The sequence below is a fragment of the Manduca sexta genome, chromosome 23 (genome assembly GCF_014839805.1).
Source record: "Manduca sexta isolate Smith_Timp_Sample1 chromosome 23, JHU_Msex_v1.0, whole genome shotgun sequence".
Taxonomy (NCBI): Eukaryota; Metazoa; Arthropoda; class Insecta; order Lepidoptera; family Sphingidae; genus Manduca; species Manduca sexta.
Window position 1 is genome coordinate 12,589,542 of NC_051137.1, and position 19,352 is coordinate 12,608,893.

The 19,352-nt window shown below is 35.1% G+C and overlaps 2 protein-coding genes across 3 annotated transcripts; one reads left to right on the plus strand and one right to left on the minus strand.

The window, feature by feature from the left end:
* Window positions 1–4,960: 4,960 nt before the first annotated feature.
* Window positions 4,961–14,678, plus strand: LOC119190270 (protein Wnt-1-like). Its single transcript, XM_037441742.1, has 5 exons — window positions 4,961–5,129; window positions 12,654–12,760; window positions 13,183–13,392; window positions 13,731–13,871; window positions 14,306–14,678. Exons 1-5 carry the CDS (start codon window positions 4,961–4,963, stop codon window positions 14,624–14,626), a joined length of 948 nt encoding a protein of 315 aa, XP_037297639.1. The 3' UTR covers window positions 14,627–14,678.
* On the minus strand, window positions 14,553–17,964 carry LOC119190239 (zinc metalloproteinase nas-28-like). Of its 2 annotated transcripts, none has more exons than XM_037441646.1 (6): window positions 17,898–17,964; window positions 16,542–16,688; window positions 16,044–16,231; window positions 15,696–15,837; window positions 15,349–15,482; window positions 14,553–15,240 (listed from the first exon to the last, which is right to left on the minus strand). In XM_037441646.1, exons 1-6 carry the CDS (start codon window positions 17,959–17,961, stop codon window positions 14,668–14,670), a joined length of 1,248 nt encoding a protein of 415 aa, XP_037297543.1. In that variant the 5' UTR covers window positions 17,962–17,964; the 3' UTR covers window positions 14,553–14,667. The 2 variants fall into 2 exon arrangements, with proteins under 2 accessions (XP_037297543.1, XP_037297541.1); XM_037441644.1 differs by having other exon boundaries at window positions 14,554–15,240; window positions 16,542–16,778.
* Between the last annotated feature and the right edge of the window lie 1,388 nt (window positions 17,965–19,352).

Consider the following 19,352-nt stretch of genomic DNA (forward strand, 5'->3'; position numbering starts at 1 on the left):
ACAATATTTCTGCGAATGAATAAGCGTACAATATGGTGACTCTGAAATGGTATACTGGATTGTGTTGCGTACTAGTTAACACTAAGCTTGGTTGGTTAACCTTTGCTCAATTTTTGTTGATAAACAGTGGGAATGGTAATCTGAGATTGCAAAAAACATTTGTATTTGTCTTTGAGTATTCTTGCAATTTTGAAGTGTACCATATGGTGGTGGTGGTGGTTTATTGTTGGTAATAACATTATGAACAAAAAAAGTAAAATATCAGATAAAACCTTACGACTGACATCTATTATACTGCTTGATAAGTTATTTTCTGTTAACCTGTTGAGTTGTAGAAATATTTAACCGTGGTTTTATCGAGCAGACATGCGAATTCATGTCATGATGATACTTCAGAGATGGATGTCTTCTGATTTTAGTGGGTCATTAGAAGCTGATGTTTTAATCAAATAGTTTAAAAAAAGTATGTTTAGAGTTCAGTTATTGTCATTTTGTATATATGTAATTATATGGCGAGAAATTACAGGTAGTGTTATAATAATTAAAATTTGAAACATATTCGGTAGAAGTAGCGACGGATGTGTGCTTCAGTATCGATACTATTTACGGAGCCCAATTTACGGAATGTAAAATTGACATTACCGAAAATTATGTACAAATCCTGGTTCCGATGAGTTGCCAACATTGTGTAATGCATATGAAAATTGCTGTAGTTGTTTTTTATTCCCTGTTGGCCATGTTCTCTCTGTGCTGGTTGTTTATATAAGCGGAACATACACGTGTAGCTAACGCTGTACTTGAGTAGTGTAATTGTAAATCACATGTCTCCACATCGGCTTCGATCGCCAGTGACAGTTTTATAAACACTGGGGTAACGGTTAAGTCTGCTGGTTCTCTTAGTTGAATCTGGTCCAGTGTCTTGGTTATGCCTGCGATATAGAACCACTTTAGCGAGGACTTTATAGATATTTGACATCAAGTTGTAGACCTATAGTTATTTATTCAAACTGTTAAGATTTATAGTCTTCTTAGTGTTTCTTATATTTTAAATAATATCCCATTTAGGAAGTGTCTTGACACGCGTGGTTTAACTGACTATTCGACTCATAGTTACGGGGTAGACTGCGCTTTCAATTGGTTTTGTTATAACAAACGAAAGTTTTGAAGATCCCGAGATCTCTGTATTTTAGTTGTTTCGTCCGATTTGATCTTGAATGTTGCTATGCTCTCTGGAGTCCGTCATTCATCGAACATATTCAGAGATTGGTATGAGAGCCCAGAAGCAGTTTCTGTATCATTTTTCACACGTGAATAACCACTGCCACAGTTTACAAAGCTACGAATCTAGACTTGCTCAATTTAAAATCAGTTTTCTTGAATAAAGACGCGAGATGGCAGATATCATTTTTTTTATTTTACAAAAATGGGTTAACGTTGACATTGATAACTCTGTTTTGTTAATGAAACTTAATTTTGCTGATTCTCGTTCTGGCAACAGTCTGCCATAACAGAGTGACTTTCAACTTGCCAACACGGCGAATCAATTATAGTCATCACTTGCCTTTGTGGCGAATGTACCAGTCCACAATAATATGCTTCAAGAAATTTGTATTTTACCGGTAAAGTACCTCAGATTAAGAAACTTGGAATAATAAATTCTGTGCCTAATTTGTGACTTCAACTAATTCGTTATTACTAATTCAAACACAATGTAACTTGTTTCCTAATTTACTTTTATTGCATGTAGAGTTCACTTCTCGAAAGTCGTGCACCCAGTTCTGTTGCTAATGTATCCGTTCTTAATTTGGAGTCTGTACATCTTATGTTATCGATTAGGTTAGAAGAGCTAGTAATAAAAAAATGTTCTTTTCAATCTTCTTGTGTAGTCGTATAATAGTAATTGTTGTCCACTGACTTGAAATTAATTTATTCTTAAGACCTCAGTCAATAACTATGTGAGTGTAGGTGTTAATAATGTCCCTGTTCTCGATGAGAAGTTCATTGCTGATGTTCTCTGCACCTGGAGTTTTATTTGACTACTTTTATATTTCAGAGATTGTCTCCGGTACCGGTTCTTTAATGGTCGGATCTGTTGTTTCTGTAGTATTTCTGCATGTGTATAATTCTTGGATGCATTAAGTAGCTTTGATAGAGACTCTCGTATTGTGGTTTCTATTATGCCGTTTTTATCCTTTATGCTGGGGATCTAATCTCTTTTCGCTGTCTGTATTTTCCCGTCTCTTTTCATAATGCCTCTGGTCGTTTGAATGCATTTTTCTGTGTTTATAATCTGGAAGCATGGCAATCTTCCGCATGTTAGTTTTAAATATTTTATTAATTTCAGTTAGGACTTTTCTAACGCTTCTTGCCTTTACGCTGTGTTGCTCGTAAACCATTTGATTAATTGATTTGATTGAGTTGGTATATGTTGCGTATGCTTATTTATATGTATGAATCGTGTGCTGATAAGTCCTTATTGTGTGTTTTATTATCTTGTGTGTTAACTTCCTTTGCGACTTCTATGGAGTTCTTTAGTTGTGCTTCTCATTCCTTTTCATTTGCTGTTGTCTTGCCTAATTGGAGGTTTTGCTTTGAAAGGTTTAATTGTTCTGGGTGTTATTTTAAACTTAAGTTTGGTTCTCAGCATTCTATGATTGCTACCAGTATTCGGCATTAACTGTATGTAAACTTGGATAAATAGAATGAAGGTCTTTGGTTGCTGGGAATGAAGTAAGGAAACGGGGTTTAGGTACTAACGAAAAATAAATTATATACACATATAGCGTGAAAGTTAATTGCAAAATGGATAAGTTGTTGGATATTGTGGATACGCAAGACTTGATTGGTTTATTAAAGAGTTAATCGATCAGAAATAGTTAGTGATTTACTGGTAAAATGTTTAAAATATAAGTATCCGATTCAGTTCTACTTTCTCAAATTTATGTTTGTGAATACCTTGGTATTCACTTTGCAGGATGGCCGATGTTACGCGCCGCTATCCTAGCCGATGACATCGGGCGTTTCCGGAAGTATTCGGCTGCGCGGGCAGGCTGGCAGAAGAGAAGATATGTCACGCGGCGACTATTCGATTATTATTCTCTCTGGCTGACGTTGTCAAAAGAATGTCTAAAATTGTATTCTGTAATTATTTTGCTAATATAATGTTTACTGTAAAAAGAGCGTTTTACAATGTACTAGTAAACGTGACTACTTAATAATTTAACTCTATATAATTATCTTTGTTTATACATTTCATATTAACTCGTATGTTACGTCAAAAATTAATGTTCATTTTCCTCAGCCAACAATAAACGCTTTCACACCACACGCTATCACTTAACACCTTAAGCCATATCGTTATAAATAAAATTAAAATTGCAAAATTCTCAGCAATTTCACATATGGGCTTGGCTGAGATGATCTCGCGGAGGCTGCTCGTGTTATCGGTTCAATTTGACGCAGCCCGAAGCATTCTCACTGTTTTATATCAATATAATTTATGTTGTTATTACTAGTGATTAATGTTGTAATCGGTAATTTATAGTGCGACGGATTATAGTTGTTGTGATAATTATAATAAAACTACGATGCTCGCGTTAATGCAAAAATGTGGATACTCAACTAAATTACTTATTGAATATTTCATGTTTTAAATGCAACTAATATATTCATAGTTTTCATATTTGCCAAGATTGTAGATAAGATAGCGTTAATGTGAATGATTGTTATATTAATAGCGTCAATAATAAACATAAATGCATATCGACAGTGCATATTATCATATAAAGGAGATCTATTTATGTTTATTCATCATCATCATCATCAGCTGCAGGATGTCCACTCGCCGAACATGGGCCTTATTTTATTTCGTATGAATTTCAATTCTAAAATCATTATTCAGCTAGATTTCTATTGGTCTCTTTATTATAATGTTGATTACTTTTTATCATTCTGCTTTTTGGATATTGACTAATGCTCAAATGTTTATTCAATAAGTGAAACAATTCATTAGTTGCAGAGATTTTATTGTTATGTTGTTATGTTAATATATGTATGTTATAACCATGTTTCGGGTGAACTTTTTCTCGTATGTTATTTTCTACTTATCCTCGTCATACAGGGCCGCGTACACGATCATAGCGAACGTAATGTAGTGGAATAGTATCACAATATCCATAATTGACTAAAAACATTGCAATTTCAGTATTGTATCATTTTCCAGTTAAGACATGATTGCACATAGCATTGTTATTGACATGTTTGACAGGGGATAGTGATCTATGAGCGACATTACGAGAAAAAAGTTTCTGTGTAGCTCACCAACGAGTTCCAAGTTTAATTAATTGCACGTTTCCTACGCGACTGGTTGTGCCGATACAAGCGCGTCGCACGGTGCGCGCACGCACCGGCCGCGTCCGGCACGTTCGATCATACGCGATCGGCTTCCAATTATCCACGCCGAGAAAACCCTTTGCAGCATTTTCATGAGACGTCTGCTATGAAATCGCACGTGCGAGTGATTGACTGGACCTGAATGGCGGAACGACTTCCAAGTATTTTGAAGCTGCAAAAACAGTCGAGTTATTGAAGCCGTACAAGCTTCGAGTGTGAATCAATTTGATTCCATCGCTTTTATTGATCGATCGACAATTTTACTGAATTATTCAGTGAACACGAATACCGACATTCCGCGAGCGCTCGTGGCATCGGACGCAAAAACCATCGCTCGAAGCAGTCAAACATAATCGGTGGCGGACGTCGTGGGAGTGGCTCGAAACTGGACATATTTTGAAGGCAAGAGACGCACGAAAAAAGCTAACGTTCGGTGATGAGAATGTCATGTCCCCAGTTCCCGACGACATATTTGCGAGTCGGGGCCGCGTTTTGCGATAATTACAGCGCATAACGCGGGCGGAGCGCGCGGAATGCTCGGCTCTGAGCTCACCGCCGCGGATTTATAATGACGAGCGAGTGTCGCGACCGCGCTGCCCTATCGACAGCGCACTGCGACAGAAAAAAGCCAGGAGTCCACGGCATGCGCCTGCGCGCGGGGCGGACCAGTTCCCATGCGGCCGAGTGTCCCGTCCGCCACGCCACCACCGCGCCACTAGCCTCCCTCACTCGCCACCGTCGCCGCGCATTCTTATACCACTAGCGAGTAGCGACATGTCTAGAAATTGTCATTCCGCACATAACTGCAGAGGACGCATCCTTGTCGTCCGGTGAAATTTAATCAAAAATGCCAATGAAAATCCCGCGATGACGGCTGGTGACGCGGGGTAATTACGGCTCGAATTCTTCAGCGGATGGGTGTGCACTCTCGCTTTTTTGTCTCACGTCAATTATATAAATTGTTCGTGCAATAAATTTTGCTGTATCTCTGGGGACGGGTGGCGGGATGGCGGGAATGCGGCGACGATACGCCAGTCGCGGTGCATACGGGCCCAATTAGCATGGGATCGATAGGGCGCGGCCGATGGCGATCTTCTGTCAACTGCACCGCATTACGCAAGCACCGCGGTTATCTAATCTCAACTTAATGAATGCCACGCTACTATCATCCGACTAAGACTTCCACTGTTTGTTGAATCATATTGTCGATTTATTAGTGCAATAATCATAAGTACTGCTCAGACTGCTTCGTTTGATCAAACTAAGCATCAGCTTTTGCGTTGAAGAATTATAGATAAGAAGTCACTTTATTAATGAATTATTTATAAATAATCACATATCTAAACACATGAACATATTTCTCATAAAAAATACATCAATATGTCATTTGAAATTCTCTCGTGTAAATACCATAAATTATTGCAATGAAGCAAAAAGTCGTTCCACTTACAATCATTATTACTTAAGAGCATCTAATATTTACAAATGTCATGCGATTACAAACCTTATTCTTCAACTTTCACTGCACACCTGAATGACTAATCAACTCAATCAACACTAGATAAAGAGTTACATAAAATACTTGTCAATGCCAACAATGATGAATTAAGCGCATCCACTGAATCTTGTTAATAGATGCATTCGCGATGGCACATGCAATTATCGCAACTACGGCTTTATTACGTATCTTAGGGATTGCAAAGCAATAGCTAATGACTGTATTTTGTTGTTAATCTAAAACCTACTCTAGATCGAGTACATAGGACATATATTGTTGTAGAATATTTAAATAGTCTAATAGAGCCACTTGTCTGTTTCTACTTAATTCTACTAAGAAATCCTATCTATATAGATATCACCAGAACCAATATTGGTTGAAATATTTCGCGTCTAATTTCTAGGCTTGACAATTAAACCAGGATCTCTTCAATTCGCAACCCTCGTTACTACCGAAACAAAAAAGCGATGTGCAAAATGTAACCGTAATACGATTGATTAAAAATGTGAAACAAACAATAATATGTATATCGACGCTAGAAAGCATAAACGCTGTAACCCTGAAAGTATGAACTTTACACCAGAGCCAAAAAACTTTTGAAATTTTAGAAAAAAAATCATAACTCGTGAACCGTTACACCTACAAGTTTGCGGTTTTTAGCAAAGTTGTGCAGTTTGTACTCAGATATAATATGGTCATTAGCTATTTCATCTAAAGTTACCTGGACAAGATTTAATATGGGTTACAGCAAATAGAACTTTTTTTTGAGACCTTGAAAACGCTGTAACCATATTAGACAAAGTATGAAAGATTCATTTTGTCACGTTTTTTGGGAAAGCATAAACGTTGTAATTAGCATACTCTCTATTTTAAAATGCTGTAAGCAATGGAACAGACTATACTTAAACGTCAATAAAATGCTTAACTATGGTAGAAGTTGAAATAAAAGACTTTTAAAAAGTTAAAAACTAATATTTTTATTAGGAACTCTGTTTTTGACTACAAAATTATTATATTAAATTAACTTTTATTACTCTACTGTATATTTCTTTGTAGAAATCTCTCTTACATTAAATGGTAAGCAATAAAAACAATCTAAAAATATAAAAATGAGTAATCTTTTACTTTTATGATTCAACCTCTCATTGATTTTTAACTCTACTATATTATAGACTTTTTCTTTCTCATTAATCTTATGAACATCTTTATTCCTTTTGAACAGCGTTCTCGGAATCAGCTTCTTTGCTTTGGAATCTTCGAAGGAATAACTTAAAAAGAAATTCTTAAAAAATCATAATCGAATCATAACAACTAGCTTTAAAAGCTATTTAAGCAATATTAATAATTAAATAAAACAAATAATATAAATACAATTTATAAAATAAATGAAAAAAATACAATAAATAAATAGGTAATAATAATTGTTTTCTTCAACTAAATATTATAGAGAAAATTAACTTTGGTCAATATTTCCTTATCATAGTACGTTTGATTATTGAGGATCTTTTGTTTCTTCAGAAACATTATTGTTATTATAAGGTATTGACGATGAGTATGGAGCTGGTGTCGTAAAAGAAAACATGGTACCTTTTTGGTTCCAACGTTTTCTTTCTGGAAATTTCGACCTTTAGAATAAGCCCCGTGGACGGCTGAAAACGAAAGTGAATACTGAGGAATTAAAAGTTATTATGGAAGCGGATCCATCGCAAACCACTTTAGAGTTAGCTGCAGGGTAAGGTGTGAGCGATAAAAGTATTTTAATCCTTTTGAAGCAAATCAGGAAAGCAAAATAGATTGAAAGGTACCTCATAGATTGAGTGAATCAAACCAGCAAAATCGCGTCGAATGCTGCGTTACATTGCTCAACCGACACTATCATTATAGGATTTGTAATCGAATGATTACCTGTAATGAAAAGTTCTTCACAATGGCTGGATCGTAGAGAACCATCCAAGTCCTGCCCCAAGCGAAAATTGATTCAAAGAAGATTAGTTTTGAGTGTTTGGTGGACTAGTGCTGGTGTCGTTCACTAACGCTTGAAAATCTGGCCAAACGATTATGGCAGATATCTATTATCAGCAACTGCAAACCATGATGGGCAAACTAGCTGCCAAAAGGAGGCTGGTCAATCGCTGTAGGCCACTGCTGCTTCAGGACAAGGCTAGACCACACACTGCACAACAGACAGCCACTTAACTAGAGGAGTTGAAATTGAAATGTCTGCGACATCCGCCGTACTCTCTCGGACCTTTGCTCCAACAATTACCATTTTTCAGTAAATTCAATAACATTTACAAGGAAAAAAATCGACTCCGATGTGGCATTCCAAACCGCCTCCAGAAAGTTTATTGATTCTCGCCCCCATGTTTTTTTTTTTAGTAAAAGAGATCAATGAACTCCCCTACAAATAGTAAAAATGCATAGATAACAAGGGTTACATACTTTGATTAATTAATTATATTTTAAAAAAAATCCAGTATGTATTCTTCCCATACAAAATGCCAATTTCTCATGTCAAAACCTAGTATTAAAAATTTCTATCAATTTTCCGTTTATTTCTTTATAGATTTTTTCACTGAGAATCGTAATTTTTTTATTATTATAATTTTCAGTTTCATCTGTCATAACATCATTATTTGAGATGGAATTACACTCTAGTATTAAATATTTTCGCCATATACGACGTTCAAACGACATCTGAAATCAAATTACTAAATATATTATTTATAATAATTAAGTAATTTTAACATTTATTCTTAAAATTAAGAAAAATCTCAGGACGTTTTGATTATAACTCACAGACTTATTTTATCTACTGCTTTTGCTTATCAAAATTACAAAATTTTACTCGATGTCAATTAAGAGATATTCAAGATCTCAAGAAATGCTTCAAAATTGTATTACTAAAATTAATATTGCTCCTACATTTTACATAACGATAGTAGTTAGGTTATAATTTACCTATTACAGTAAATCAAAATAAAAGGAAACATTGGACAATGCTTAATTAGTGTATAATCAATAAAAAAAATATGAATGTAATTAAAAACTTATCGTTAAAAGAGCGCCCAATTGGCGAAAAGCTCCAACTTACAGCAAACACAACACTGCACGACACGAAGCGACTAAGACGTTTCGTCGGCTGCAAAAAGGTGCCACGCGACTGTATTAACGCAGTAATTCTAATATTTTCAAACGATCGATACGGTATGGATCGCATTTTCAAACGATGTAAAAGGATTTAAATTAGTAATCTCCTCATGTCACATACCATGTAAACGTTGTAACCTTTAGAGTGTAAATTATTTACATACCGTATAAACGTTGTAAACTGAGTGTGTCTAAAAATATTGTCCCGTATTAACGTAGTAACCATGGTCACACTTTAGATTACAACCGACCAAATGGTGTAAGTACCTTTACTACAAAAAACACTAGTTTTTCGGTGGGTTACAGCAATATAAAGTCTGAGATATGTAAAAAAATCACCAAAATTTTATGCTGTGCAAAAATTTTTTTTCATCCTAGAGCAACGAGCATGGGTTCATTCGACGCAGAAAAATTTCCTGATTCCAACGGTGTAAAAAACGTATTTTCGATATTTCAAGGGTTACAGCGTTTATGCTTTCCAGCGTCGATATATTTATCATATTATAATTGTATTTGTCTTGTACAGTGTACAGTGTAAACCTCAACTTCTCTTTCTTTTCCTTTCCCAGTTTTATGGTTGTTTGTAAGAAATTGCCTTAAGTGATAAGACCAACTGTACCTGATTTCTAAGTGACATATAATATTGAATAATATGAATGGAAAATTAAAGCAAGTTTTTTTTGGCAAAGTAATCCTACTGCACCTGATGGTTAGTGGAGTGGGGTCCAATAGAATGTCGACTGACGAGAGATGATTACCCCTCGACAGTCGACACCCACCTGTTGGAACCCGATATACATAGGCTGATCCCGGAACAACTTTCAACACTTTGTGTACGGTGGTCGCTATCCGGGCGGATATAAATTAACACTTTGTGTACGGTGGTCGCTATCCGGGCGGATATAAATTAACACTTTGTGTACGGTGGTCGCTGTCTGGGCGGATATAAATTAATACTTTGTGTACGGTGGTCGCTATCCGGGCGGATATAAATTAATACTTTGTGTACGGTGGTCGCTATCCGGGCGGATATAAAATATATCCTATCACCAGCAGAAGTTCATTTATGGCTATCGCTATTAACATACGTAATAAGAGTAATGTGTTGAAACTCAACAATCGGTCTAGAATTAGATGACTAACGCCGCGAATGGTGTTATTTCGAGTAATGACATCAAATATGACATAGATTCATGAGTGCTTGGCATTTAGTTCGACAAAGGTGCTGTTTATTGGCAATATATTTGAAGACAGTTCATGGATTAATCAGAAACAGTAATGCTACTTGATCGATGGAATGTAAATGACTAATAGAGATCTCATTACTGCGCTTTTCGTTTATATAATAATGCTGTACTGTAATCTCCACGTTAGCCGGCGATAGCCTAGTTGGGTGTGGAACGGACTGCCGAGACAAATGTCCGCAGGTTCAAATCGCGCACGCACCTCTGACTTTTCTAAAAAATCATGTGTGTATTCTTTGTGAATTTATCGTTCGCTTTAACGGTGAAGGAAAACATCGTGAGGAAACCAGCACATCTGAGAAGTTCTCTATAGGAATTTCGAATGTGTGTGAAGTCTACCAATCCGCACTAGGCCAGCGTGGTGGACTAAGGCCTAATCCCTCTCAACAGTAGAGGAGGCCCGTGCTCAGCAGTGGGCAAGTATATAATACAGGGCTGATATTATTATTTTATTATTTATAATCTCCACGTTATTTCATATTTCCTATCGTCAACTTTAAAATAAATAAATGTATTAAGTACCTTACCAACTTACTTACGGTATCATATTTTATTCCGATGTTGCAGAGAAATAGTACCCTATGTGAAAAGCATAAGAACAAATTTTATATTATTATCAATCGGAATGCCCTAAAATTTGAATCACTTAGTTCGTTTTGTTTCTACATATTATCCTGAGGATAGGGAGTTAGATTATAAGCCGTAAAACACGTCATATAAGTCGATAAATAAAAAAAAAATAGTGCCAATTGTATCTAAGAGATTAGGTAAGGTCTTGAAAGTATCAAATATACCTATATATTAAAGTCATTATTTTATATTTTTTTTGTAAGGATAATATTCCTGAATAGCTCGCTAATTTTATGCACAATACGAGAATTAGCGCAACATTCCGATTCCAACTTGTCATCCTAATTCTTCTAAACAGTAATATCCTGTAAATTCGCAAGTTAGACACGGATATGCACTAATGTACTGCATTAGCACACCGCACAATGAGACCTCGCACAGCCCAGCTAACTCAAAGGGGATAACGTCATTACCATCCTTTATAATGTCCACTAATAAAAGGCTGTATTGAAAGGCATCAATAAAGTCGACGACCCATAACAAAAACATAGCTCGCGCCGCGATGTCGGGCGCATATTCAATGGTACTGGCGCAGCAATTTTCACATTATTCATGCACTCTGAATATTCATCCAACATAGTTTGACCTCCCATTAATTGTTATAGCCAGGTGCCTGTTAACTGTGCTGACATACGGCCGCGTCGGATCGCGAACAGGAAAATTGTTGTGAGGACCTTTTTGTGCAGTTTTATATCAAAATTCATATTTATCTTGGACTTATATTTTCAATATTTATGTCACCACTCTTCTGTATTTAGTAACAAATGGACATGGTTACTTTTTTGCATCTACCGCTTATGACAATAAAGTTCTTTTTACTTCGGAAAATCATTTATTATTTCAATGTGAAATGAACACATTTCGTGACTTGCAGTAGAAAATTCATTACCTGAACGAGATCATAAAATGTTGTAACAAGTTCATCATACGCCGGCGCTGTATATCGTCCGAATGTTTTATGGATGAGACCTTCGATTCGTGTAGCTCATCGACTTTTATTACAAGACTCGTGTGAATATTGATTTTTGGGTCAAAAGCTTCACTTTGTATCGCCTGTACTTTATGGCTAGCGTTTATTTCTATGCCCTAAGACCGCGACGAATGAGACACTTGGTGATAAAATGCTAGCGATGTGCGAAATAGTTGCCATTGTTTAGTTATAAGTACTTGTGTGTGTTATTCTCATATGCCGTAATAAACTGCGATACGCGTAATTTTTATTTCGTTTCATAGTTAGAAAAAAAATCGAAATTAAGTCACTATAATATTCGAGAAAGATTGGAAAATATAATGACAAATATTTTTATAAATATTCAAATATTAACTTCGGAAGACAACAATGGAAATTTTGAAATTTGTACCTTAATCGATTCAAACTCGTTTTAATTTAAAACTAAATATATAATGCATCATAGTTTCTTTTTAATCCCCTCAAGTACTTTTCCGTCTTAACACAAAACGTCATTCAACTTTCGATCAATAAAAAACAGATTAGAATGACAGTATCTTGTCTCACTACTACGTTTCTGTAGCCGATAGTCTACGGAGCGTAGCATACGTAGCTTATTCATCGTTCCCGACCTGTGGAACACGCTGATCAATAGATATAGGCATATTAAGCAAATTTTACAATTTATTTCATCGTGTAATAAATATGGATTTTATTATAAATATACAATTTACAAATATTTTGTCACTTGAAACTGTATGGATAACTAAACTGCATTTTTTGTCTGCAGATACAAGAGAGACGGGATTCGTCAACGCCATTACGGCTGCAGGCGTGACCTACTCCATAACAAGAGCATGCACTGCCGGCTCTCTACTGGAATGCTCTTGTGAAAAGGTAAATATGTACTATATCAATAATTTGAATAACAGCACTTATTTAGTAAATATGACATTGAATTACAGAAAGACAATCGACATGTCAGCAATAAAACATCACAGGTTAGAATGTCAAAAACGAAGCAAATCTATTAAGATTTTCTAAAGCATGATCACTGCGGAAAAATGTATATCTTTCTATAGTTCGACATGATATTTACTGCGGAGTAATGTATGCAGATAACAATACCCGCAGTTATTCGCCATCAACTTATCAAGTTCTAAAATATTCATAATTTTAATTCCTAAAATTGCAACTAATTTAATAATCCATGTAAATTCATAAATAAAATAAAAGCACTAATACTAAAAAATTAAAGAATTAAAAATATTATAGAAATATATGCTCAACAATTTTTTTCACAAGCATTTTTACTTTAGGGTGTGCCGAAGCCTCGTCGCGGCCGCGAGTCCACGCCACCGCCAGTCCCCGACTCACAAGCATCCACAGACCGATGGCAATGGGGAGGTTGCAGTGATAATGTACGATTTGGACTCAAAAAGTCGAGGGAATTCATGGATAGCCGCTACAGGAAACGAAGCGACATAAAGACCCTGATCAAACTGCATAACCATAACGCTGGGAGGTTGGTTAGTAAGAATTTTGCATCGACGTCTATTATAACGTTATTAAGTATAGTTGTACCCATCTGTTCTATTCTTATAATAAATTTTGCGTTCTTATACGAGAAAATTGGGAAATATAGAATTGGTTTACCTGATGGTAAGTGATCCTCACTCCTCATGAAAAAGTACTTGAAAATTTAAGTGTAGAAATAGTCTAGTCACTTTTTGTTTCCTAGATAATTTTTAATATTTTGACACAGAAATCTTATTATTTATAACGTAATGTTGCCTATCTATATCAATATTAATAAAGAAGTCAACTTTCATAACTCCAAAGAATTAACTATAATTTCTTTGTACAGGCTATCAAGAATAACATGAAGATAGAGTGTAAATGTCACGGGCTCTCCGGCTCGTGCACTCTGCGAACGTGTTGGTGGCGAATGCCCACCTTTAGGGAAGTCGGCGACAAACTACGAGACAGATTTGAAGGAGCTGCTAAGGTTAGTCAAAGAACTTAATATGAAATCATTAATTCATTCGATCATTGGTCTAACTTGACAGGTACATATTGATATATAGATTTACCAAAACCTTAATCAAGCTATATTGTATAAAACTCTGTCATTATGGCAATTTTTTTCATGTATAAATATTTGCGTCATAATATAGACAGCGCACTCCTTTGATAACAAATTACAGTCAAGGCTAGTAGAAGGCGTTTCTATGAGCCAAAATATAAAAAGGAATTTTTAAAGAAATATTTAAATTACAGTAAAGATATTTCCAAAAATAACTTTAGCTATTGCAATCAGATTTACCTTGGTTTAATATTTCAACAATCCAATTTCTATTCATTTCAAATAACAATAAAACACCAATTGCATCACATAATAAACATTTTATTTTTACGTTCACACACTCCTTTGTTTGACAGGTAATCGCAAGTAACGACGGTGATAGCTATATGCCAGAAAGCCCTAGTATAAAAAGGCCAGGCAAAAAAGATATCATTTACTCGGAGGAGTCGCCCGACTTCTGCCTCGCTAACATGAAGACTGGCTCTCTCGGAACCCAAGGACGTCAGTGCAACATCAGTTCAGCCGGAACCGACAGTTGTGATCAAATGTGCTGCAGAAGAGGATACGTGGAAACCTCCGTGACGGACACTCAGAATTGCAATTGTCAATTCAAATGGTGTTGCGAAGTCATATGTGAAACATGTTACGTTAAACGAAACATACAAACATGCCTATAATGTGATAGATAATGTATTAAATGTTTAATATTAAACTTATTTTATCCCCTGATTTTTTTCTTTATAATTTTTAGTGAATCTCTGTGTTTATCCCCAGGTTTTATAAATGCTAGTTCGTTTTTAGATTGTAACTTTAGCTGTTGCGTGTATTCGGCACTAGATTTGTAATCCGATAAATATGTAAGCGGGTCTCCTCTATATTTCAGTAGATTTTTTAGACTTGTGAGATTTTTAGTGGATAGGTTTTCATCACCTGATTCGTCGGGATTGTTAGTAGTAACTTCTAGGTCCTCCTGTATAGAACTAGATATATCATCCGCACCTAATGTTTCTTCTATTTCGGATTTTTGGGGACCAGTCAATCTGTGCTTTGTTTTATTATCTTTTTCAATAGCATTTGATTTGCCTGTGTATTTATTAGGTTTTTTACGAGGTGAAATAGCCACTTTATCTGGTTTGTACCTGTTAAAATTGCTTCCTGGTTCAAAAAGTTTGTGGCATTCAGAAATGTTGTGTTTCTTTTTTGTGATAAAATTGTAAAGCATTTTAATTTTTAAAATATCTTTTGCGCTGAACGTATAACTTTCCCCTACGGAATATTCTTCATAATTTTCCTGAAATAATTTTTAAACTGTATGTTAGAGATTCCATAGCGCTGTATGTAGGCATATGCACTTGTATTTTACCCTTACAGTAGAACTACAGTCATTCTGACTTATTACCTGCATTTCTATGGTTGCTTGTCCGTTGAGAGAATACTTATGAGAATGGTAGTGGCTAACGCTCGCAAAATCGTATTCTATATCGTGGAATAGCCATTCGTTGTTATTTAATTTCGTGAACAGATGTCTTTTATCTAAAATGTTTTTAAAAAGGTAATTAATATCCACTTTTTCCTATCTTTCCCTTCAGTCAATCACGATTTTATAAACAATTTAAATAATATTTTTGAATGTATTCTAGACTATCTCAGTCCCATATCTTAGTGAAACAGAAGGAAACTTATTTTATTATATGATATATCCCATATTGAACACAGTAAACACATTAAGAGTTTTATACAAATTACCTGGCATAATATTCTGTTCAACAACACGTATGTATTTATCTCTATCGGGAGCGTTGTGCTGTGGTGGAACACCGGCGATGGCTAATACTGCTTCTGCTAGCTCGCCTCCAGTGCTCATACAATCATAGCCCAGAGTTACTTTCTGTAAATGTGTACAGATACGAACTATAATTTTCCCATTTATCTGTAGACTGTTTTTTTTTGTGGAAATAAAAATCATCCTTATTATCATGTAATAGATCCTATATTCTACTGTCTAGAAAGTTATTATTAACTACGCAAATTACTATCATTCTAAATGATAATAAACAAGATTTGAGATGTAATGTTACCAAATATAAACAATACCTGAACACCTTTATTGGTAAAGTTTTTGGTAGAGTGATCATAACATCCAAGTAATCCTCGGCGATTTAGGAAAAACACCCATCTGCTTTCTTCGTCTTTCGGCGGGCTCGGCAACTCCAAGAAATTCAAACTAGTAATACTGCTGACTGTATTGAGGAATCCACGAATCTTATCTCGGAGTACCTTATCTAGGAATTAACTCATACATATTATATTGTTTATATAAAAAATATTAAGGTTAATACTGGTGTTATACATACTGAAAGTTTATACTGTTGAAGGACATTTTATAGTACTGATTGAATTATCCGGTATAAAACGAACTATGAATTAAGGTCTTCATAATAATTTTGATACACGAGCATGAACATTGAAATGAATAGTTTGGCCAAAAGCAATTCTAATTGAACATATCTAATTACTTAAATTATTTGTTGATAAATATTTTTACCATCAATTTACATAATTCTAGAATTATAAGATCAATTTTCGACATACCGTTATATGAATAAACATCAATATAATAAGGTATAACGCCTTGAGGCCAAATATTAAACTTGATTATTTCTTCATCAGTCAAATCGAACCCTGGTTCATCTTTAGTCGTTTCTACATTTTTTACTTTAACTATAGTTTCAATATCATCTGAAGCGGAGTCAGACTGTATAACATCATTTTGAATAGGGATTATTTCTGGTTTAAGTTTTTGTATTGGTGGTGATGCGAAATTCGTCCCTGGAAAATGTTTATGACAAAACTAAATTTTAATACTTTTTCTTTACGTTAAACTTAGTATAGGCAATCAATGATGGAAAATCTGGTGCTGATTTTTGGCCTTATAATAAATCTTTCTCGACTCATGACTTACATAGGAAAATGGTGACGACAAACATAGGAGATAAAGAATTTTAACATTCTATGTAAAAAATTAGACTTAAATATTATGAGGCCTATTATGAATGAATAAAGGAATTCGATAAGAAAAAGATAAAAATATATTACATAAAATCAGGTAAGGGGTTATTTAATAAATATAATGATCAAGGTCAAGTCTGTCAAGGTCATTTTAATGATTTATTTATACTTTATATTCATGCAATAGGCATATTACGTTACACCGATCACACAGTTAAATAAGTAGAATAATAATAAATTATGTCTAAAATCCAGATGGCGTATTCGACTCTCAGAACTAAAAAATCAACTAAGCAAACAAAAGATACACCACATAACATACAAAATCACACAATTATCATCCTAAATGATCTGTATCCGGTGTTAGAGCGGAATATTTGTGCCAAGACATATTGTCAACTGTGACATTTGGTTTTTCCTCAATCTTGGATACGTGGGTGTGACTTGATGGCAATCGTCAGCCTCCTACATCGTACGTGTTTAGAATGAACTTTAACATGACACGTTCTCAAATGTTAATGACAAAAACAAATGATCTAGTGACACATTAGACCGACATTTTTAGTAGAGGTCATATTGCCCTATGTGAAAATGAAGGTCCTCATCGTCCCGATGACTGAAATATGTAGAAAATGATCTAGTATTCAGAAATTACGTCGAGCGCAGGCGCCGTTAACTAGTTGCCGTGTTACTACTTCTATGAAACTGAGCGTGCTTGAAGTAGCTGAACGAACTATGACTCATATAGTTTAGTATATTTCGATAAATAGAGAGCGTCTGAGTGGAATCTAACAAGGTTTTAATACTTGAAAACCAAACTCTAAACCATATCCTTCGTTTTTGTTTTAAAGAATTTACATCTATTCTAATATAATTAGAAACAACAAATCTGACCTGGGTAAAATCGAAACATTTAATAATTAATTAAAAAATTCTTACTTCTCGGGCACATCATAAAATAACAAATAACAATCGAACATTTCCGTAGCGCACTCCTCACCATTTTCGACAATATTTTGAAACAGTTATTCCTGTTTTATTACCTTGATACATAAAACTTGATAAAAACAAATAGCCTTACGACATCGATAAGACACCTACGCAAATTACGTGGAATAACTTGTAAAGGCACGAGCTGGAAAACTTATTTTAAACGTGTTACTAGTGTTTGCTTTGCTTCATTAATCACAAGATTGTCTGATTAGAATTAACTTTCTTCGTCCTATGTTGAAAGAGAATTACAGTTAATATTTTAAATTCGAATGACATATTGAATTTTTTATTAATATGCAATATCATCAGCCGCAGGATGTCCATTGCTGAACATAGGTATCCACCAGAGATTTCCAGATTGACCTGGTATCAGCGACCTTCTGCGACTTGTATGAGGTCATCTGTCCACCTCGTGGCTTGACGTCCGACGCTGCGCTTGCCAGTTCGGCCATCAGGTTTTGCGAGCTATGTGCCGTGCCGACTACCACTACAGCTTGCTAATTCGATATGTTACGAGTAGATTATTTTTATTGTGCCTTTTTTGTTATAATTCATTAACTATGCTTGTATTCGTTGCTTCTGAAGCGTATCGTACTTTCGTGAACTCGTTTATTTTTTTATTAAAATTGATTCCTTACACCATTTCAAAACGCTACAAAGTATTGAAAATGCACATCAGCCGGAACGCAAAAATGGTTTCGCGCGAAAATTATTCACGGCATTTCAGATCCAGCCGCGCAATACATATCCTTTATGACAGATTTCTTAGTTCATAAACATAAATTTTCCACCGAGGCAGATATTCGTGGGAACGCGCCTGCGGCCTCCTACGACCACCTACACTGAACGAGTTTTCACTTTCGACCGCCATTATTATCCGAAACTACGCTTTGAAACTCAGCCACAAAGTCGATATTCCAACACCGAAATATCTTTTGTGAGAAAATGAAGAGATTTCAGAATATAAGGACAATCGTTTAATATGGCGGACGTCTGGCTGTTTAAGGTTTAATTATGTATTTTACTTATGTTTACGTCTGAGAAAGGAGGTATAAGTTTATTGTTATGTATTAAAGCCGCTACGTCACTGCCGATTGTGTGCCAAGTATGGTATATGAATTTACCAGATTTTGCTCAAAAATGGTAATTGCTCGGAAACTTGCTTCGTTGTTAAATAATAGGGAATAAATCTGAATTATACGAGTATTATCTCAGATATTATTTAAGAACGAATATTTCAATATGGGACTTGTAGGAAATGTAATTAAATTAAATTATAATAGAGCTACATAGTACCTCGAATGTATTCAAATGCAGCAGTGTATTCGATTCGCTTTAACGATGAAGGACAAAAACCTGTCTGAGAACTATAGGAATTTCTTTATACTAGCGTGGTTCTAA

Bases quoted from the DNA above. Each gene is read 5' to 3' on its own strand.
- LOC119190270 (XM_037441742.1), top strand. From the start codon at position 4,961: ATGACGAGCGAGTGTCGCGACCGCGCTGCCCTATCGACAGCGCACTGC. The intron at 12,761-13,182 runs GTAAATATGTAC...TTTTTACTTTAG, and splicing joins TGGAATGCTCTTGTGAAAAG to GGTGTGCCGAAGCCTCGTCG. The intron at 13,872-14,305 runs GTTAGTCAAAGA...TTTGTTTGACAG, and splicing joins GATTTGAAGGAGCTGCTAAG to GTAATCGCAAGTAACGACGG.
- LOC119190239 (XM_037441644.1), bottom strand. From the start codon at position 17,961: ATGGTGAGGAGTGCGCTACGGAAATGTTCGATTGTTATTTGTTATTTT. The intron at 16,232-16,541 runs GTATGTCGAAAA...GTTAATTCCTAG, and splicing joins TGATGTTTATTCATATAACG to ATAAGGTACTCCGAGATAAG. The intron at 15,838-16,043 runs GTATTGTTTATA...ACACATTTACAG, and splicing joins TTACCAATAAAGGTGTTCAG to AAAGTAACTCTGGGCTATGA.